At 43.3% G+C, this 23,098-nt stretch overlaps 1 protein-coding gene across 10 annotated transcripts in view; it reads right to left on the bottom strand.

The window, feature by feature from the left end:
• The window catches only part of mbl (splicing regulator muscleblind), a 302,565-nt gene that overhangs the window by 44,082 nt on the left and 235,385 nt on the right, over positions 1–23,098 (bottom strand). For 7 of the 10 annotated variants that reach the window (XM_072300062.1, XM_019047068.2, XM_019047069.2 and 4 more), the window contains 2 exons: positions 3,165–3,335; positions 1,679–1,750 (listed from right to left, as the gene is read on the bottom strand). In XM_072300062.1, coding sequence (XP_072156163.1) covers positions 1,679–1,750; positions 3,165–3,215 — 123 coding nt within the window. In that variant the 5' untranslated portion in view covers positions 3,216–3,335. The remainder of the gene's footprint in view (positions 1–1,678; positions 1,751–3,164; positions 3,336–23,098) is intronic. The other 3 variants (XM_019047063.2, XM_019047066.2, XM_019047067.2) reach the window with 1 other exon arrangement.

The following is a 23,098-nucleotide window of genomic DNA, read 5'->3' as shown; positions in this document are numbered from 1 at the left end:
TCCCTAAAGATTCTTATTCTATCTACTTAAAGAAATTTGGCATCGTATTAAGGCTAGTACTGTGTTTTTCCTTAGCACAACAGTATTCCTGGCTTAAAATAATTAGAAGCCGATGTGAAACTTGTTCGGTTCTCAGAATCATGTTAGAGGAAACCAGACTCTGCTCCTATGTGCAAACATGTTCGCCGTCTTTGGCGATGACTCCAAACTTACGCAGTTCTCTTTCTCTTTTTTAACTTTTCGTCATAAAAATCAACAGAAAGAGTTATACTTGGCGAAGAAACATAAATTGCACTTCTCTTTATGTGAAAGAGGTATAGAAAAAAATTAAGTACTTAATTCTGTTTAAAACTTTAAATTAATCTTTCTTCAGAGAAAATAAGAAACTGAGTATGAATACCCAATTGGCTCTCGGGTTTTAATGAAAGGTGACTACGGAGGTAATAGGCAGTATGTAAAAAGAAAACTAAACATTGCTTCGATTTTTAAACAACGGTTTAAGAAGAGAGCATGTAAACATTCGCATAGTGCAAGTAAAGGATAAAGCCCGCATCACTGCAATGAAGAGAATATAGGCGCAGCTTGTTGACAATAAGACACAGCTCAACGGAAGAGGATTGTAAAATGTTGGCATCTTAGAAGAAACTTAATAATTTTGACATTTTAGAGGTCCTGCATTTGTTTTTTTTTCTACTGAGGGAAAAGTACAAAGTGAAACCACAAGCTCAAAACTTAGTTATTACTTTGATCTTCTTGGAAAATACTACTTGACAGGAAGAATCCTATACGAACATTCAAGAGTTTTCAAATTTTACCGGGCAATACATGTATTTTGAGAAAAGTTATGCATATTTTCCCTTGAAATTTTCAGAAACTTTAGACTAAATTGCGAACCAAATTATCTAAAAATGGGAGGAAAAATATTCACAATTTTTCCCGTAAATTAGTTTTTTATTAGAGGAAATATGGAAACTGCTGAGCGCTTAAACGGAATTCTTCCTTAGCACGGTAGTAAATAACAGTAAGTTTTTTTCAGATCAGTAAGTAATGACAGAGGTTGAAATAGAAGCTAATTTTAGAGCAAAATGGAAGCTTGCTAAAGCAAAACTATGCAGCTCTTTAACGTGGACTGCAGTTTGGTAATATAGTTCCTTAAATCTTGAGCAAAGGTATTCAGTGCCTAAATTCCCGAAATCTTTTATTTGTTTTCGACTCAGATAAGTACCGAAAAAGATAATCCGTAAACAACCTAGCTTATCTAAGATTCAGTTGCACATATCGACGGTGAAACTACCAAACCACATATCTCGTTTGCGGTGTTTAAAAATCTACGCTCACATTTTTTATTTTTTTGAAGTAGACCAAATCAATATCATTCCTTGAAATTTTCACGGAATTTTCTCCGCACAAAGAGGAAAAATCACAGAAATTTTCAAGACTGGATGTTAAGTAGTTTTTCATTTAAAAAATAAAGTATGACAGGAAGTCTGCGACGTCGCAAACCGAGATACGTGGTTTGGTAGTTTCACCGTCGATATATTTTAAATTAGCTTAGCTACTTAACGGAAAAAAGAAAACAAATAGTGAGGTCTATTAAAAAATATGAGGTACTAATAAGCGCATAAAAAGGAGATATCTTTAGTACAAGCAAGGAACGTTAGGTCAGATTACTATTTACCATTAAGCCTAGTTGAGAGGCGTGCTGAAGGGCTGGGTGAGGGGCGGGGGCCAACGCCAGCTTACCTCCGACCTTTGCCAACAACAACATCAACAATTAAAAATTGACATCCACAACCAAACGCATAAAAAAGGAAAAATAAAATTAACAATGAAAAAGAAAAAGAGAGAAAAAAACAAATTAATCAAATTATGGAAAAAACCAGCAAAAAAGTATTTCAAATGAAAAGGTAAAGTAAATAAACAAGTTTTGAACCTAGATAAAATCTATAAGTAGGTAGTTAAAAAAGCAAGCTGGGTTTACTTAGAGGTGAGGAGTAATTTCACACTTACATCTGATCAATTCTACAATTCGATGAGACTAATTACACCAAAGTTTGCTGGACACCCCCTCCTTCCTCTCTTTCGCTCCTCAAAAGTTGTAAAATCAGAGTCAACCAAAACTCAATAAGGAGGAGGGGGTGGGTTTAGTCATGCTGATAAAAATAAATGATAAATTAAAAATATATATAATGGTGCTTCAGATGGCTCAAAATATTTTCTGTGCGCATGTTTGCCGCGTGAATACTACCCAAGTACAATAAGTACATCTACGAGACAAATACGTTAGGGCATTGCTTCGACATAAAGTATAATTACCAAGCAAAAACCACATTTAAAATGCTTTCATTGACGGAAAAGAGCGCTAGGCTACTTTTTCTACTCTGACGGAACCTCAATGTTTCAGTCAGCAGTGTGCCCATTTTTTCGGTTATGTCCTTTTATTCGAAAATATTATTTTTCAACTGTGTCGTCAGTGCACATTATTAGACATCCTTCTCAATTTTGAGTGGATAAATGGGACAAAAACATATAACTGACAGCACCAAATATTTTCAAAGAGAGATCTTCACCGGTATAGGCTAATTATCTCGCGGAAAGAGAGAGATATTGAATAAATGAAGAAAATGAGAGGGAGGGAGAGAAAGAGCGAAGAATATTAAAATATTTGAGAACTCATTTGTGTACTTTGCTGCAAAAGCTTCATGAAATAAAATGCATATATAATTATAGGCCAGGCACTTTAAAAGACGCTCCAGAACATGTACCAAAGGAGATTTTAAGGATTCTTTTATACATCAAGAAATATTAAGAAACTAAGAGAGAGAGCGAGAGATCCTTGAGATATTGAAAGGCCTGCACTTATTCAACAAGACTACACACTACTGAGGTGGCTGAGCTTGGGAGAACAGAAGCCTTCAAATATAAAAGAAAACATGAATAAATTAATAATTAAGTATAGAAGTGGACGTGGGAGGTGTGAGTATGTTATGTCTGTGACTTCAAATATTTACTTTATTTAAAATGAAAAAAATATCAATAACGGCGCATGCTTCTAGTTTCAATGGAATTTCAGCAAACATGCTTTTCAACGTGAGAACACGAGGAGAGAGTGAGAGAAAGCGACACAGGTTCAGAGGTGGTCAAAAGTGTCGTAGGCGACTCACCACTGTGGGAACTTGGCCTGGTACTAAAGGTTGCCCGGACGCCAGGCCCATTTGGTGCAATAGGGCATTTTTCAAAGCTAAATGATTTCTTCCGTTTATTAAAAGTTGATCTTTCAGATGCTGCGGCGGATGGAAGTATTTGCAGGGTGGCTTGTCTCGATTGCATCGTCCCTGCAACAAATCAAAACAAAACACCGTCACTAAAGCCATCTAGGATTGGTTCAGAGATGAAACGTAGAAAACGAAAAAAAAAGAAAAAAAAAAAAAACGCTTCGCCTTCGATTCATGACATAGGTAAAAATGGGCCCCAGAAGTTGCAATAGATTGGTTCAAAGGTAAAACGTAGACGACGATAAAAAAAAACAACGTTCCGCCTTCAATTCATGACACAGGCAAAAACGGGCCCCCAGAAGTTGCAATAGATTGGATCAGACGTAAAACATAGACAACGAAAAAAAAAAAAAACAACGTTCCGCCTTCAATTCATGACATAGGCAGAAACGGCAACGGAGAAGTTGATGCTTGATTCTTTTAAGTTGGCTTAAAATTATAAGACTTGTCAGGCTGATTTACAAGAATCAAGTATCAAAACACGATTGACCAGCGCAACTGACCCATTAGAAGTAACATACCGTCTTCAATTCAAAATACAAGCATAAGCGGGCCTTTGTCATGGGAGGAGACGCGATAGCAGTATCGTGAACTTATTTTAGAGGCTGCATCGTGTCGGATCGATAAAGCACTACGTCGGCATGACAATAAATGGCACTCGATCGAGTCACTGGACCGGGAAATTACCAAGCCACCGTTATGAATAATCGTCACCAGAAACCGCCGGGCATTACTTTCGAGCTTTTCAACCCGAGGATACAGGACACAACCCTTTACTTTTTCACCCTTTCTTATCCATGATGCTGAAACCTTCGCAATCCCACCTTCCATTTTCGGGGTATACATCATGAGAAACATCATTTCAGTCTCCGATAACAAGGGTGCCGTAACTTCATTTGGATTTTACAATTCTTTTTGAAACTGCTCGCTTGTAAAACCGAGCGGTTCGAGGCTACATTTTTTAGAATCAGTTCTCAACAGTATAGTACATTCAGCCATTCTGGGAAAGGAGGACGCATTTATAGCAGAGAGGGCGCTACTACGATTTAATTTTAGATTTCCTGATATTTTCCTGATTTTTCCGGTAATTTCAAACGAAAATTCCTGAGTAGTTGCGAGAATAAACTAACATTCGTTTGATTTTCCAAAGTCGGATATTTCGTCGTTTCCCGCACGAAGGAACGTAACTGCATTTCAATGTTGCCAAATTTCCTTGCGCAGATTGAATTTTTACCAGGGGAATTTTCGGCATATTTGACTGAAAAATTCTCTGATTTTCCTTCTGATTATATGCGAAAATCAGACCAATTTTTGACAAAAATTGCACACGTCTATTCTTGTTAAGTATTGAATTGTTTGAGTCAATTTTGCAACCTTGGAATGGAGTTACGTTCTTTCGTCCGGGAGATGACGATTTGATGAAATAAATCAAACGCTTGCGAACTGCTCGAAACACTCAGAATTCCCTGATCCATGACCGATTTTCCTGATATTTTTCTGGACGGTAGACACTCTCTACTAAAAACACCTATCTAAAGGCTATTCAAAAGCAGAGAAAAAGCAAAAAAGTCGGGCTTTTCACAGACACCGTCCAATTTGTGATTGTAAACGGATTAGGGAGCTATGCAGCGGGCGGGGGGCGGGGCGGCTGGAAATCCCGGGAAAGCGGTCGAGGTCGAAGTTGGCCGGGAGGTGGAAATCTGGGCAGTGATCTGGACCTTACGTGAGCGAGCCCAGGTGCCGGGCGGAGATAAAAGGGATGACCACATAAAAGGGGTTAAGAGTCCCCGCGGTCGCGCGGTCGGGGTCGGGGCTGCTTAAGATACAAACAAGATATGAAAACCTCGCCACCGCAGCCGGATCCCTCACACACACGCACACACCCTCAACGGCACTCGACGAGGAGCAAAGTAAACAGGATTGTAATAACGAGTGGCATCACACGGTACAATGGCCGAATACAAGAGGGTCCTTGTCCAGTTTATTAAATAAAAGGGGAGCCGTGGGGAGGGGGAATAAAAAGTTGAGGAGAGAAAAAGCTTGACGATATTTGCACGGAGAGAAATTAGATTACAGGATGAAAAGTACACAAAGTTGTGAAAAGAAAAAGGAGCGAGGAGGGGGCAGCGTGGGACGCGAACGACGGGCACCTGGACCGGGGGGGGGGGGGGGAGTAAAATTAAGCGAGCCCTGGACTCCTCACACTCGTCATGTCGGACTGTGCGAAGGAAAAATGCCGTATGAACATTCGAGAGTTGCCGAATTTCCTTCGATAAAATGTTTATTTTTGAGGAAAGCCATGAATATTTTTCCTAGAAATTTTCGGGAACTTTAGGAGAAATTGCAAACAAAATGATCTGAAAAATTGGAGGAAAAATATTCGCAAATTTCCCCGCAAATCCGTGATTTACCAAAGGAACTTTGGCGACGCTTGAAGGTTCATACGACGTTCTTTCTTATCACGGCAGTGTTTCTGTTGCCGGGCTCCGACGTGAAACAATCAAATCGCGAGTTTTTCACTCGCCATCAACGATTCAAACATCAGTCGGCGCGCCGGCCGTTTCATACTTTAATTTATTGTCATGGCGGTACGCTTCAACCAGAAAGTCGAACGTAGAGAATTGGAATATTCTGTCAGGAGTGACCTCTGGTCTGGGGTGATTGCAAACGTGGGCATGGACACGCACACGGCCGCAAGGAATCTGTATCCTCCTCCTGGTTCTTCAAGTCGTTGCTCCTGTGACGTGGGGGAGTATTCGTGGGAAATCGTATTCCGCGTAAATTTTTGGTTGAGAATCATTTACTAGAATGCTTAAATTCGTACCTTGTCAACTGGTCCACTAAAAGCCTCGTCTCTGTAATAATTATTCTCTTCGTTTCTCATAACAACGCCTCGATACCACTATTCGTGGTCCACGGATGTGCGTGTTGCATATGAAAAATTGAAGGCGTTTCTCACACAGACGTGACGAGTATTCCTGGATTTCAGAGATCCCTAGCTTTCAGGGATTTTAAACATAATATTCCATCCGTCTTCCCTGACTTTCCAATGCCACTTTTTTGTCTGGCATTATATTTTAGAAACATGAAATCTAGAAAAAAATTTAAGAACGAAGTCTCTTGCAATAATTGAAGAAATGCAATGTATTCACTGGCAGAATTTCTGTGGCAAGATCAGCGGGCTTTTCCTGAAGTTTTCGGGTTCGGAAAAATTCCTGAACTTTTAATGCACTTGTCACCCTGGGTTTTGCTGATTTTATCACCATTTTCCGACTGTAAACTTAGGATTTTCAATGTTTCAACTATTTTACATTGGAAGCTATTCCCCAAAAATCACTTGGGTTATTTCTGCGATGATTTGCTTGCCGCAAATTTCAGTCGATTCAATCGCAGATCCTCCGCGGTAATACGCTAAATACGCCAATTCAAATAAACCAACTCGAATATTTCGGATAAGACTAAGCTGCGCATTTAGTGACTGAAAATTTGGCAAGGCGATAGATAAAAAAAAAGTTGCGGCGAAGAAATGTATGTATTTACGCTAAAAGGAACTATGTTAGAAGCAAACCCTATGCACATAGTTCCTTTCAGCGTAAGTACGTCCAAATGGCGAGGGTCCACGCGGCGGAGAGAAGATGGGTCCGTCACGCATAAGCCGGTCTAAAAGCTTGAATATCTTGGCTTCTCACAAAGAGCATGAAAAATGCTTTCCTTTCACTACCGCCAACCCCGATTATATTATCGGGACCGGGACATTCAGTTCGACCCGGTGATTTTTCGTTAGCTCTCGGCGAGCGCTCTGGAGCCTTCCTACCGCTGCAGTATTTTTTTCTGAAAAAAAAAAACCCAAAAAAAACAGGTCGCTCCCGGGTTTGAACATTAAGTTGCTCTTTCATTCATAGAATAACGATCACAGCGTCAGCGTGCGTGCTGCCCTCTTCACACGAGCGGATAAAGTTTTTGAGATGTGCAGTCGATGCCTTTTCGGATCCTTTCGTTGGATATTGGTACGAGAGTCCACCTCTACATCAAGACAAACTCTTCCTGCAAAGATAGGGAGCAAATACATTGACAGGGTTGCCGTGATTTCAGTTTAAGAGTCCCAAAAGAAGGTGGCAGCCCTGTCAATATATTTGTTCCCTATCTTTGAGTTTGTCTTGATGTAGAGGTGCACTGGTAAAAAAACCTCTTGGACCAATGCCGCATTGCATTGACTTAAGAGTGCACTTTCTTGTCGCCGGATTTAAGAGTCTTGAACTCTTGTTTCAAGCGGATTTTGCATTGATTCAAGCGGATGTTGCATTGAAACAAGAGTCCTGACTCTTAAATCCGGCGACAAGAAACTGCACTCTTGAACCAAGAGGTTTTTTTTACCATTGTGGACTCTCAGGATAGCGTGGGATATCCCCTCCATTTGGGCCTCAACTTAAGAGCTTTCATTGAGCTTGGGAGTTGATTTCAGAGAAAACCAGTGGGACCATTGTGTTTCTCGCGAACTGTTACATAAAAATCAACAGTCAAATCGCAAATTCCTCACACATGCAGCATCTCCATTAGGCAACACAGAATTTCCCCCATTCAAACCTGTTAGACAATCGATCCTTTTCGGAGCACTTGGTCCTTCAAGAGTCGATACATTTCCATAGGTTTAAATGGAGAATAAACAATTTTACCAATGTGCTGGATCCGCCAATGGATGCGAGTATCCCTTTCCGAGCGTGAGGAGTCAAGAGGCTACAAGACCTGGATCCCTGGGCGTCGTTGTCACCGTGGCGCCATTTTTCTCGTGCCGGTTGCAGTCGGCGGCGCGGGGGGAGAGTGGCGACGCGTCCCTGATGAATGGTGGACGTCGGTATGGAAAACGACGCCAATTTGTCGGCGGGTAATTATCCGGGGCCGGGACCGCGGGATCCTGCTCCCTGCTCCCGACATTCTTCACATGTCACCCGGCTTAATGCCGCACGGTTTGTTGTGTCATACCCGGTCCCGGTGCCCACCTGCAGCGTCGCGCTAAGGAAGAACGCCGTATGAACATTCGAGAGTTGCCAAATTTCCCCAGATAAAATGTTCATTTATGAGGAAAATTATGAATATTTTTCCTTGAAATTTTCAGGGACTTCAGATCAAAATACAAAGAATATTCTCTGAAAAATTGGAAGAAAAATATTCATAAGTTTACCAGAGAATTTGTGTTTTATTGAGGAAAATTTGGCAACGCCTGAAGGTTCATACGGCGTTTTTCTTTAGCACGGCAGTGCAGCGTCGCGCTAACCGCCCTTCGCCGGGTCCCCGCACTGGATTTCCATGCCACGAGAGGAGTTCCGCAAAGACCCCCGATGATTCGGCTTAAAAATCGCTCTTGCGACCTGACCATAAACTGCCGTGCTAAGGAACAACGCCGTATGAGCCTTGAAGGCCTTGCCAAATTTTCTTTAATGAAACGCGTATTTCCTGGTAGATTTATGAATATTTTCCTCCTAATTTTTCAGATAGTTTAGCTTGCAATGGAGATGATGCATGTGTGCGGAATTTGCGATTTGACTGTTGATTCTTCCGTAAAAATTCGCGAGGAACACGATGGTGCCACTGGTTTTCTCTTAAATAAAAATGCAAAAATTAAAAGGTAAAGAAGAAAAAGAAAACACTGTTTGTAATGCTTTTTTTGATGGTATCAGCTTTCTACGTGCAGTAAAATGAGTAAACTAACAATGCGTTGCGTTAGGGTGGTCCAAGTTAACATGGGGAAATTTTTTTTTGGCCCAATGAATCGCGACTCACCCTAAATTTGTTCCTTACCATCCAAATATGATACCTGCCAAATATTTTCGTTCTCCGATAATATTAACACGTGCCGACTTGAGGCTGAAAATCTCCCATAAAATTACATTGATTTAAATGGGGCGAAAATGGGCCGATCCGCGGTATTTCGTTTTTCGGCTGTAAAATGCGCCAAAATGCAAATAACTTGCTCTTAACTTACGAAGATACCTAGAGGCCTATTGTGAATGAAAAAATCACACATTCGACCCATTGGGAGGGGGGGGGGGTCACAGCTGAGCCGATTCCTAGTTCCCGCGGCCCTGCGCGAGGCTCGCCATGCGCCAAACTGATAAGAGAGGAACGCGCTCGCATTTTCGGGCTCCCTGATACGCATTGCCGTACTGCAAATTAAATGACGTTATTTCTAGAGTTTGAAAAGCAAATCAAGTGACCTGCTGATAAGCACATTGCAACAATGGTTTGCTGGTAAAACTACTGAGTTTTGCAGAAAATCTCATGTTTTCTGGGAGCGGAGTGCATTTGGCAGTCAGAGTCTGTCCGCCGATTGATCATCGATGCTTTCATGATATGTTTGTGAAACTATGGCTCTTTCAAAGCCAACTTTGCGAAAAGAACGAAACGTGTATCCACTCGGCAATTACTCCCCCGTAATTGAAGGGAGTAAACTCCCGTCAAAGAAACAAGTTTTACGCGTATTGTTCTTCAATTTACGAGAAGTCCAGTTAAGTTTACGCGACAGTGCACACCTGGCGGTCCAGGAAGTTATCATTTTCTGGAACAAAGCGAGAATTCCAGTGCATTACAATTCTCGTTGTGTTAAAAAAGTGGAGGATCTTTATGAACAATGGAGATACTTGCAGGAAATGCGAATAAGTGCCGAGATGTCTTTTCAGAACGTGAAAAATCTTTCGTCGATGAACTAGACGATTATCAGAGAGTAAAATAAGACGTGGCCGGCGTCGTTTTTGGATCAAATGGAACTAATTTAGGAAGCGACTCGGTCCATTTCCCGAAGTTGCCCGGCGTGTAATACACTAGCGCATGATGCTTTACGCGGCGCCCCAGCGCCTATGAATCGGCTCCGCTGTGACCCCCTCCCCCCCTCCCAATGGGTCGAATGTGTGATTTTTTCATTCACAATAGGCCTCTAGGTATCTTCGTAAGTTAAGAGCAAGTTATTTGCATTTTGGCGCATTTTACAGCCGAAAAACGAAATACCGCGGATCGGCCCATTTTCGCCCCATTTAAATCAATGTAAATTTTTGGGAGATTTTCAGCCTCAAGTCGGCACGTGTTAATATTATCGGAGAACGAAAATATTTGGCAGGTATCATATTTGGATGGTAAGGAACAAATTTAGGGTGAGTCGCGGTTCATTTTCCGAAGTTGCCCAGTTTGGACCACCCTAGCGTTGCGTTCAGTTAGGTCGCGCAACTAAACTAACCTCCCGGAGAAACGAGGAGTATAGCCAGATTTGAAGGCGTTCAAGGCGTTTGGCTGGGTCACGCAACTAAACTAACTTCCCGGCAAAGCGGGAGGTATCGCCAGATTTGAAGGCGTTCTGAGCGTTCGGTTGGGTCACGCAACTAAACTAACCTCCCGGCAAAGCGGGAGGTATCGCCAGATTTGAAGGCGTTCTGAGCGTTCGGTTGGGTCACGCAACTAAACTAACTTCCCGGCAAAGCGGGAGGTATCGCCAGATTTGAAGGCGTTCTGAGCGTTCGTTGGGTCACGCAACTAAACTAACCTCCCGGCAAAGCGGGAGGTATCGCCAGATTTGAAGGCGTTCTGAGCGTTCGGTTGGGTCACGCAACTAAACTAACCTCCCGGCAAAGCGGGAGGTATCGCCAGATTTGAAGGCGTTCTGAGCGTTCGGTTGGGTCACGCAACTAAACTAACTTCCCGGCAAAGCGGGAGGTATCGCCAGATTTGAAGGCGTTCTAAGCGTTCGGTTGGGACCGAACTTTTTGGTGCATATTCTATGCTTGAGATAGACGAAAGGCTACAATTTTCCTTCAATTTCACGTGATACGACATACCTACTTCGGAGTTCGAAAAGTTGCTTGATTGATTTCCGTGTGTGACGAAGTGAGAAATTACGCGAGTTTCAACTCAATAACGCGAGATACACGCGATAATTGTAGCAGAATCTTTAATTCAAAAGAATTTACCCGCGAGGTCAGGAGCCACCTAGAAATAAAAATTTTCCACGAGTTATTTTGAGGGCAAAAATGAGCCTCGAACGGAAACAACATACCTTTATTTTCAATTTCGTTCTTACGTTGTGGGGCGGGCTAATGGAGACAGAAAAACTCGAGTTGAAATACTTGGGGGATGACAGATGCGTTGACAGTCGACGAGTTGACAGAACGGTAAAGCGAGATGAGAACGCTCAGAGAACTCGGATTATCTCAAGGGTTCTCGCGGAAATTTAGACGAAGGCTCATTCGAAAGCACTAAAAATTACAATGAACGTGGAGCCATGAAATGTTACAGAGACGATTGTTCGTTTGATGTCGGCCGACGAGGAGAAAGGAATTAAAGAAGGCTCGCGAAAGAAATACGTATATTCACTGCATAATTGCGGACTCCTCCACTTCTCGCTGTAGGATCCTCGGAAATTTGCATTTTTAAGTCTCGCGATGGAATTTTAAGGACATTCCGTTGCATCATTAGAAATTGGAGAGAACTCAGACAAGAGGAGAACTCTATTGCATACAAATTAAAGCCATGTCATAAAAAGGCGGCCATGGCAGTCGTAGACTAGCCGTTGCATCACATACCGTGCTCCAAGTGCGTACGAAATTTGAAATTCAAATTCGTTTTATGCACCTATTTCAGTCAAGATTAAAAATTAAGTAAGACGTCCCTGCAAACGCAAAAAAACAATAAGTCATGACGGAACAGAAACTGGAGATCGTTCCGCTTTCTAAGTGAAGTTGGTGACTCCGCAGGGCGGAATTATAATTAAGTAATAACTGTAATACTTCATTATGTCTTGAGTTTTATATTTTTGTACTTAAAAATTGAGAAAATTATTACTACTTCAATGAAAAGTTTATCAAGTTTCTGCAACAGGGATATTACTACTGTCAAGAGCTTTGTGATAACTTTAAATTTGTTGTCTTCCAAACGAGTTTACATTAAAGAATCTTCTTAGGTCCAAAATAATTTAGTTAACAACAGTTTTCTTTTTTTTTACGTTCTCGCTTCTGTTGGAAAAATCGCTCAGTAAGCTTCACATTAAAGACTTGTGACATATATCATCGAGGCGGATGTTTCGCCGGATCGCTTTGAATGGACTACATTTTCCACTTGGGAACTTCAATTTTTGGCTCATCCAAAAACGCACGCACCCAAATAGAGAAACTTACGGAACATATGAGGACTTATATACAACAATGGCGGATGTGAAAAATTACCTTTTTGAAACACGCTCAAAAAACTGTTTCGGCATCGAGAAAATCTTGAGAAAATACTTGTGATGTGATCTTCGAGATCTGTACATTACGCCAGAGGCAAACATATTGAATTTTTGTGTGACCAAAACAGTTTTTTTAAGCGTGTTTCGAAGAGGTAATTTTTTACATCCGCCATTGTTACAGATAAGTCCTCATATGTTGTTTCTAAACTGATCCAGAAATCGCAGTCCAAATATGGGAACGATAAAACTCTGAGCGCTGATACAAAGTCACCAGGTTGGCGATAGTGCGTCGATTGTAGGGGTGGATACATCACCCGCCTACCCCTATAGTCGACGTCCCCCCTATGGTCTAGTAGGTGATTTTTTCGTCCGGGTGCGGAATTTTAACTCCCGACTTTTAAAACTATCTCGCGGAGCATCGACCTCGCCGACAAATCTGCAGTGATAGCGAAGAGAGCAGTAAGTGCATTTCCGTTTGAGCCATTCTTAGCACATGATTTCATGTGTCTTGAGGTCCATCTCAGCATGCACTTACTGCTCTTTTCAGCAGAAATGATGTGCCAAAGAGAGTAGTAAGTGCATTTCCGTTTGAGCCACTGTTAGCACATGATTTCATGTGTCTTGACGTCCATCTCAGCATGCACTTACTGCTCTTTTCAGCAGAAATGATTTGCCAAAGAGAGTAGTAAGTGCATTTCCGTTTGAGCCATTGTAAGCACATGATTTCATGTGTCTTGAGGTCCATCTCAGCATGCACTTACTGCTCTTTTCAGCAGAAATGATGTGCCAAAGAGAGTAGTAAGTGCATTTCCGTTTGAGCCACTGTTAGCACATGATTACACGTGTCTCGAGGTCCATCCCAGCATGCACTTACTGCTCTCTTCGGCAGAAATGATGTGCCATTCGACATTTTCATTTCGAACCGTATCGGATATATTTCACCTACCGAGGCGAAAGCGAGGTTCGTAATATACAATAACAGATCCGTTTTTTCGCAGTCCTTACTCGCGACTCGGAGATGGGTCATCGGATGGCTTACGCCTCGTTAGAACGCGTCAAAACGGCACCGCGCATAACGATCCCGTCCCACGTTCCCGCGACGAAATAATACGGTGCACGCGGTGAATAGACGTCTGCTGATTGCACCTCCTCCCCGCGAAATCGCCGCCGGGAGAGCCGCCCTTTCGGAGAGCTCCCCTCTCTCATCCTGCCCCCTTTCTTTTCGCTCGGCCCAGGAAGCTCCGCTGTTTGTGAATTCATGACACTGCCTTTTTCCTTTCCATCAAACCCCCCTCACGGCCCCTGCTCCTCAGCCGAGCACCTAGATTGGAATTCGTACCCGTTGAGGCGTTGTCGAAATTTAATAGAAGGATCAGTCCCCTCCGCATGGCCCGTAAGGGTTGACTTTTGGCTGTTTGCTTGTTTCGTTTAGCTGCGCCTCGAATACATCTTTTTAACCGGATGGAGGTGGGTTCCGGGGCAGTGGCGTGGCGTGAATAATCGATTATCGATATCTCGCCATTTGAAGCTATGGTAAAGAATCGATTACTAAGGTGTTCGCTGCGAACACCCTGATAATCGATCTTTTTTCATGGGTTTAAATGGCACAACAATCGATATATCCCAATTCACGCCACGCCACTGTTCTGGGCTCCCCTCTTCCCATGTTTCGCTCGACGGCGTTCTTATTCAATAGTCAGTCGATGTCCGAATTGTCTTGTTTAACTTTACCCCTGCGCGGGGGATGTCTCGGCCTCCCCGAGGGATTCGCGCAAGATGGCCGACGGCGTCGCGGCGACCGCATACATTTGAATTTACAGCGTGAGGATTCCGAGTTTCCCGTGGTTGGCGGGGGCTGGAACCCCGGCCGTGGCACTTGAGGCGTTGCTTCTTGCCAGATTTGGGGGTTCCATCTTGGTAACGGGGGTGGAAGTGCGGGTGAGGTCGAGGTTGAATTGGGGAACTTATTTCACGGGCACCGCGCTGGGATTAGATCTGAGACAAGAGGAGGACGCGACCTGCATTTGGAAAAAAAAGTCTCTTTGATCCAGAATCCAACTCCAAAAAAGTTGACGAGAAAAAATACTTTTTATTCAATCGGATTTGGGCTTGAATCGAGAAACAAAGCATATTTCTTCAAGCTGATTCCCTTGTGATTCAAGAGTTTTTTTTTGGGGGGAGGGGGGTGGGGGGTCAATTTTTTTGAGAGTCTGGACTCAGGATCCGAGAGACTGTTTTTCCCAGTGTGCATTTTGCAACAGAGAATTGCGATTTCTGGCTCATACATTGAACCTATCTGCATAGAGAAAATAATAACACATATACTGTTGTTTCTAAAATGAGCCAATATTTATAGCTCTCAATTTCAAAATGTAGTCCATTTGGTTATGCATGGTTAGGAATTGAGCAAGCACAGGCTTATTCGGGCATCACACTTTTCATTACTAACAGTATCATCTTCAGTATCGTGGACCTCGAACAGTAATTTGTAGCCAAATAATTTTCGCGCGTATTTTATTCACATGTTTACGTAAAAACATTCAACTGGACGACTTAGATGCTCACCAAAATGCTTCAAAACCACATCCCCTACACTCGGTTTATAAAGCTCTTAGCGAAAGGGGGTGGGCAAGTTCTCCCTCTTTTTTCAATTTTGCCTCCTTATTTATTTATTGATGCGACGGCCGCCATCATAAATTTGTAGGAAGAGCCGTAAATAAGAGTGAAACGCTATCTCCCCCTATTTTATTTATACTTTAAAAGGATCCCCCTACGAATCGCTCGTTTTTCGCCGGGTAGTTTCCAGGGGGAGGACATCCGAGCGGGCCGCATAAAATAAGTTGTAAGACAAGTTTGATGATAAAAAAGGAAGACGCTTAATTTTCGTCGGGAATAAATGCAAGGGTGGAAGCTCGATTGTCGAGACGGAAGCACCGACCGAGAAGGCCTCGCAGGAGGAGGAGAAAAAAAGAATCAAATTTATGGGGTGAAAAATATTAATCATAAAGTCAAATGAAGTGTGTGATGCAGGCCGCTTTCCCTGCCTCGGATGTAGAATTAGAATATGTTGTACTTGCGCTATTACGTCATACGACAGACTCGAGCGAGAGGGGTTGGCCTCCCCCGACTTAAATTCGGACGAAAATTAAGCATTCAATTAGGTAATTCTTTTTTTACGATTTTGAGTTTCATTGCGAGTTTATTATTGCCTTTTCGTCGTCTTTTCCTTCTGTCATTCCTTCGACGAAACTGAGTTCTGCTGCAGCCCGCTGTCGCGCTCCTTAAGTGTAGTTTCTTTTTCGGTTTTAACAGCAATACACAGCTTTTCGGTTACATAGAAAGCTTCCGAAATGTACAAATAAGAGGAAATCTACTACACTGGAAAAAAAAAACACATTTGAGCTAGAGCCCAGACTCTTGAAAACATTGACAAGAAAAAGGACTCTTGTTTCAATCAGATTGAATCAAAAGGAAATCCGCTCAAATTAAGAGGCTTGGTTCTTGATTTAAGCTTAAATCTGATTGAATCAAGAGTATTTTTTCTTGTCGGTGTTTTTCAGAGTCTGGACTCGAGATCTAATGTGTTTTTTTTTTTTCAGTGTGCTGCAGCCCGCTGTCGCGCTCCGTAAGTATACTTCCTTTTTCGGCTTCAACAGCGTACATAGAAAGCTTCCAAAATGTAAAAATAAGAGGAAATCTACTAAGCAGGGTGAATACAATGCCTCGTAGAAAGGTGCATGATAAAAAAAAGAATTGGCCAGTTCCGGCTGGCGTTGCTCGACTCAAAAATTAAGATGCACACGAGTGGACGACCCGTCGCGTCGCGTCGGTGACTCATCCGAGCTGGAATAATCGACGTGGTCATTACTGCCGTGCTAAGGAAAAACGCCGTACGAACACTCAGGAGTTGCCAAATTTCCCTCGATAAAAGAGGTATTTTCGACGAAGTTCATGCATATTTTTCCTCGACATTTTCAGATATTTTACATTAGGTTGCGTGCAAAATTGTCTGAAAATTTCAGTGGGAAACCATTCAAAATTTTCGCAGTAAATTCGGTTTTTATCGAAGGAAACTTGACAACGTCTGAAGGTCCATACTGCGTTCTTCCTTAGCACGGCAGATTACGACGAAGCGCTCCCGCTCTGTTTAGGCGCGATATTTTGTCGCTCGACATGAGTACGTATCTGTATTCCCCTATGAGCCTCGGAAACCAAAGAGTCGCATACAAAACAGGGCTCACGTCGAAATCGAGATACGCTCTTCTGTCAGAAAAGCGAGGATTTTTTCACCATCGACGGCGGCGCTGGTGCAGGAAACAGGAGCAATTTGCCGACGGACGAGGGCTCCGAAAGGCGCGGTCCGAGAGGGCACGACCTTCGACCCCGGCAGATTCTGCAATCCTCAAGACATTTTCCACGTATAATTTACAGCCCAACTTAATTTTATTTCTCCTCGACGGAACGGAACGGGGCACTGCCCTGGCGCAATGACTAAATGAAGATTTAATGCTTCTAAAATGACTCCCGGCTTCGGCACTCACTCACACACACACGTACTCTCCGGTAACACTCCGCTGCGCCCCTTAATGTTAGCGCGGCCTGACCTTATAAAAATCCACCCTCCCCCCGATTTGCCCTTTTATATCCATAAAAACTTTTAATCTGACCTTTAACGCGCTGTGTATGCGAGCCGGGCCCTGTATGCGCTCCTCGTTTCGCGGGACCATCGCACGGAACGGTGATGGCCGGAGGGAGGGTGGGGTGGGGGGTGTGAGGGGGGAGGGCCGAGTCCCGGCTCGGCGCGATAATTGGCTCCCCGGACAAATAATTCAACTCCCTTCGTCACCCTCGGAGATCCCTCCCCGTATAGGTGCGCGGCCCCCTTGGAAGATGGATTCAGCCAGGTGCAAGACCCATTGGTCCCGAGGGGCGAAGCTGCAACCGAAAAGGCCATGGAGGGATGATCGTCGCTGCATCAAACATGGAAGTTCTTTGAGAAAGCCGGAAGAACAATATACACTCCAGGGAGGATTCAGGGCCGGATTTCTGGACAAGAAAAACTATCATAGCAAAAATGGTTTGCATTTTGCAATTTGGAACTAAAAATTCTGGCTCTTCTGGAAAAACACTTATGTGCATTGGGAAACTAATGGAACATACGTTGCTTTTGAACCGATCCAGAATTTATGATTCCAAATGGCAAAATGCAGTCCGCATAAGACTAGCATTCCGAGTGGAATCTAGGCTACCCTCAATAACGGCGTATGAGTCACCCACGCAACGAGGCATCAACTTGAGTGCATCTTAATTTTCCAACATTTGTCTATCTTTCACATTCTAGAGTAAATCCACCCCCCCCCCCCATTCTTTATTGAGTTTTTCAGCTTTACGGATGGGTGACCGACGCTCTCATGATCGAATTCAGTCTAAAACAAAATACCCATGAACCACCCGCCGAGCTGTCGTCCATTCGAAACTGTTCTCTGAACTTTTCTGAGCATGGAAGGCATCAAGGCATCTGACGAGAATCTAACTTTCGTCTACGTTTGAAACGAAAGCAAAGCAGGATCTCTTATTGTATAATTATTACTATTTGAAAAGACAATAATTTCTCTGCGCACAGCTCGTGAGGGGGGTTGAAAAGAAAGCTCGGTCATTTGATCAGCCCATTCCGATAGGGATATCAAACCGATGAATGGAAACACATAGCGTAATTGGAGCTTAAAAGCTTTGCTTCATCAACACCCTTTGGGTAAGGAACCCGTCCTCCCGAAGAGTTGAGAAGTGCACTGTTGGAGTGATTTACATATTGGAAACGCGGGAATGTTTTAGTGCGCGTAATAAATATATTATTCATCGAGTAGGAGCGGAGCGAAAAAACTACGACAAAATACGGCATAATTTATCTCGGGCACAACCTCCCACCCCCGAAAAAAGGGGCGCAATGAGACAGGACTCCGACATAAATAAATAATTTATCTACATCTCCGGCGAGGGAGGGACGCAGGTTTTCCGTCTTCGCTTTTTTATGGGCTCCTCGTCGGAGGAATATTTTTCAGCCGAGCGGTATGGCCCGATCGTCGGATTTCCGGGGGCATCGGTCCGACTTGGCACGGATGAGCGGGGTTTCCGGGCTCGGTTCGGCAACCCTGTCGATGTTCCCGCAGAATTTTCCCGCGTCCCCCAGGAACTGTAAAATTTTTTCGCCAAAACGCCAGACGAGACGAGCGACTTCGTGAAAACGGCCGAGTCCGGGAACGCTGGATTCCTACGCGACGTGGAAAATGTTCCCACTCGGAATGTTCGAGTTCGATGCAGTTCTGAAAGTCGGAGCAACCGGTCGGTATTTGGTCGGAGAATTCGTACCGGGAAACGCAGATTCCGGAACTCGCTGATAATATCCCACTCTTCAGGAATCGTCGTCGCTCCCCTGATAAAAGAACCTAACTACACTTCAACAAAGTGTCTACTAAAATTTTGTTTAGGGTTCTCCTTACATCTTCCTGATGTTTAAAATGATATTTCATGATTTTTGGCACGAATAAAGTAGCATTCGTTCGATTCCACGAAGCAACAAATGCATTTCATGGATTGAATCAAATGTTCCACTACTTGTGCATTAGCTAAACTGTATATCGACGGTGTAAGTCAGCACTCACATAACTCGGTTTGCGACGTCGCAGACTTCCTGTCATACTTTATTTTTTAAACGGAAAACTACTCAACGACAGTTCTTTAAAACTGCCGTGATTTTTCTTCTCTGTGCCAAGATAATTCTGCAAAAATTTCAAGGAATGATGTCAATTTGTTCTCCTTTAAAAAAATAACAAAGAGACGGAGATTTTCAGACACCGCAAATGAGTTTTGTGATTGCCGACTTACACCGCCGATATAGTTGAAAAATGTTTGACGCATTCGACATTTTCTCATCCATGACCGACCTATCTTTTATTTTCCTGATGATATTGAAATTCCTGATATTTTCCGAGGTTTCCGGTTTGCACTGACGTTAGACAGAAATTCCGTGGCAATATTCCTTGTTGAACTAACACCGTTGATCCATCGGAATGAACGTTCCAATAATGAATCACTGTTTTCGATTCATTTCTGAAAGAACATACGTCCCATTAGTTCTCGTGTGTAGATAAGAACTTTCAGGGATAAGCCAGGAAACTTGGTCCCTCGTAGCAAAATAAAGCGCAATTAAAGCTTCGGTTCTGTCGTTATGAACAACGGTGGGAGCGCGAGCTAAACTCGGGGAGCTCGGTACGGCGTCGAGGTTGCCAGATCGCACGATTCAACGTTAATATTATACACGGGTTTAAATTAAACAAAGTGGAGATTGTCCAGCACCATATGCACTGAAAAAAAATCTCGGTTTATTTACTAAGAAAAGGGTAAAATTACCAAGAATTCAGGGTTCTGTTTGATCCCAGTTCTTTCTTAGTAAAATTACCATTTATGGAATTGATAATTTTACCAAGAAATCTCGGTAAAAATTATTGAACTTTCTCGGTAATTTTACTGGACCTTGGTAAAAACGCCAATATTTTTTATCGACTATGGTAGAATTACCGAGATAAAATGGCAAAGTTACCGGGAATTGATTACCAATAAAAGTGGTATTCTTACCTGAAAAAAACAGTAAAAATACCGGTTTTTAGGTAAACTTACCAGTCTTGTCTTGGTAAAATTACCAATAATTGGTAAAGTAGTGAGATGGTAAAAGTACCAACGGACCTTGGTAAAAACGCCGAGAATTTTTTCTCAGTGCACCATATGACAAGAGTGCAGAGCGTCGCTTGCTGACCGCTGCGGCGAGGTGAGCTTTAAGCTCTCGATCGTCGACCCTTCTCAAGGACCGCGCTATATTATTGATGGGCAGGTGGGAGGGGGGACGGAGGGGGGTTGGGGGGGGGGGGCAGGGAGGATGAGGGTCCCCCGAGTCGATCTTGAAACCCAATTGATGTTGATATACTTGCTCCGGACGGCTATCGTGTGTCCCGAGTCGTGGCATCGACCCGGCCCGGCGTCGCGCCGCGGCGATACGCTGATACGTCCCTTCGCGGTCCGGAGCCGGACATTGTCTCGCTGACGTTGTAATTCCCGTTTACATCCCTTGTCCGCCCGCCGCGGATCATCCCTGCTCCCCGACGAGGTCCCCGGCGGTCGCCGTCGGATACGCTCTGACTCGTCCCGCTCGTCGACGGAGAGGACATGAATTTCGCGCGATGACTTCCCTCCGGTTGGAAACTTCCGAAGTCACTTCCGGGGATTGTCACTGGCATCACTGGTGGAAAAACTTCTTGATCACGTGGGTCGCGCGCGAGGATCGGACGACTCTGAGAACGGGTTCGAACATTTGAAGGCCAGCAAAATAGCGGTTTTTCTTTTCGTTTTTTTTTTCAAAAATGAGGTAGAAATCACGCGTTTACGCAAAATCGCCATATTTTAAACGATGATACACTGGGGGAAAAAAAAAAACACATTGGGTCTGGAGTCTAGACTCTTGAAAACATTGACAAGAAAAAATACTCTTGATTCAATCGGATTTTTGCTTGAATCAAAACGAAATCCGCTCAAATTAAGAGGTTTGGTTCTTGATTTAAGCTAGATTCTGATTGAATCAAGAGTACTTTTTCTGGTCGATGTTTTTAAGAGTCTGGACTCTAGATCCAATGTGTTTTTTTTCCAGTGTAGAATGGGGATTAGAAAATATTTTTAGAATGGCCAATTGGAAAAACTGGCGGAACGTGAACTTCGCCACTGTTTCTCTGGTAACTGCACACTCTTGTGATGACAGGCTCCATGGTCGGGATTAAAAAATGAGATGGCCGACAAAGTCGTGCTTAATTTTGAAAAACCGCAGTGAAAATCACGCGTTTTACGTAGAATCGCGGCACATGAACCATTAATAGTTGGTTTAAATGCCGTAGAATCTTCTCAGCGTGGAGAGAACTTCGAGTTAAAAGTTTAAGAATCAAAAGCACTCGGCTTATTTCACGATGAAAAGCAATACGCGCAATCCTACGGAATCGTAATTTCCCGTCTTCGCCTTCGAGAGAAGATGTGAAAAATTTAAACCGAATCGGCAACCAAGTAAAACAGTCTAATTTTGACCCACAACAAGTGTTTTAATTGGCGCGGCCGAATCCCAGCCTGTATAAGATATGGGATTGGATTCCATCGAGAAATCTGACAATTAAAGTGTAGAATCGGACCGACACGTGCTCCGCGGAGCCGATGGGAGTTTTCCGAGTTTTTCGGGAGACCGGGCGGAATTTTGGCGCCCGGCCAAGAGCAACGGGACCCGACCCTTCCTCCGGGAGGGAGTCCGGGTTCGGGAGTAAAATACGGTTGTTCCGGGATTCTCGCGGGGACATTACCCTCTGCGACGGAAGACCGCCCTCCCCGCCCTCCCCTCGCCGACCGTGTTAAAAAGACGCGTGACGCTTCGGCAACTCGTAAATTAAAAGTTCGTTTGTCATATGCATTGATGATACGCCACCGTCGCCGCCCCTTCCGCCTTTGCCAAATCAACTGAACTTTCGGCAGGGATGAGCGAGACAATCCGACACTGGAAAAAAAACACATTGGATCTAGAGTCCAGACTCTTAAAAACATCGACAAGAAAAAAAACTCTTGAATCAATCAGATTTAAGCTTAAATCAAGAACCCAGCTTCTTCATTTGAGCGGATTTCCTTTTGATTTAAGCTTAAATCTGATTGAATCAAGAGTCCTTTTTCTTGTCAATGTTTTCAAGAGTCTGGACTCTAGATCCAATGTGTTTTTTTTTTTTTTTTTTTTCTTTTTTTCTTTTTTTTTTTTTTTTTCCCCTAGTGGATTTAATTCCGGCTTTCCTCCCTGGAAGAGAAAAGAAAGAAAAATCGCACGAATCTCATTACTTTATTTCTTCAAGAGCAAGGTTTCATGTTTTTCAGACATATTTTATAATTTAGTTTGGATTGTCAGAGCCCCGCATTTATTTCAAATAAAATCATTCGACCGGCAACTTTGCGCGATTTCATCCTCTATTTAAATGACACATCAACGAAAAAAAGAAAAGAAAAAAAACATAGCTGCAAATTACTCTGGACTACAGCACTCGATCCTGCTGGAACATGAGCCACCTCCCCTCACCCCCGCGATTGCTGCCATCTTCCTGTTGCCGAGATAATAGAGACAGTCGGGCAGTTGCCATATGGGTCTCAAATTCGCGGCGAGGAGATATTTGAGGCGCACGAAACTGGCAAGAGTGCGCGACTGTCTCATCACACCCGCGTCGCTTATTGTGCGCAGTGATGCCATTCGAGAAAAAATTGAAATTTAGCCCGTCGGAAGGAACACGTTAACGACGAGCAATCCGACAACAGCGCTCTTACACCGATTAACACTAAATTAATAACGGCAGCAGCAGTGGCGCCTCGCTTCATCGCTCTTTCACAGGGACAGGGGCAGGCGACACACAGTAGATCGAGTCGATTGGAGAGGTCGGACAAAATTTGAAAAATTTAAACGCTTATAACTCCGTTTATTCAATACTTTGAGGTTCTAAAGTGGTTTAATTGGTTTTCTCATAAAATTTTCTTCTTAGAGCACCCCTTGAAATTTAAAATA

Source organism: Bemisia tabaci, chromosome 4 (assembly GCF_918797505.1).
Source record: "Bemisia tabaci chromosome 4, PGI_BMITA_v3".
NCBI classification, from domain to species: Eukaryota; Metazoa; Arthropoda; class Insecta; order Hemiptera; family Aleyrodidae; genus Bemisia; species Bemisia tabaci.
Note: the sequence above shows the minus strand (reverse complement) of the source record. Positions and strands in the feature narration are given on the sequence as shown.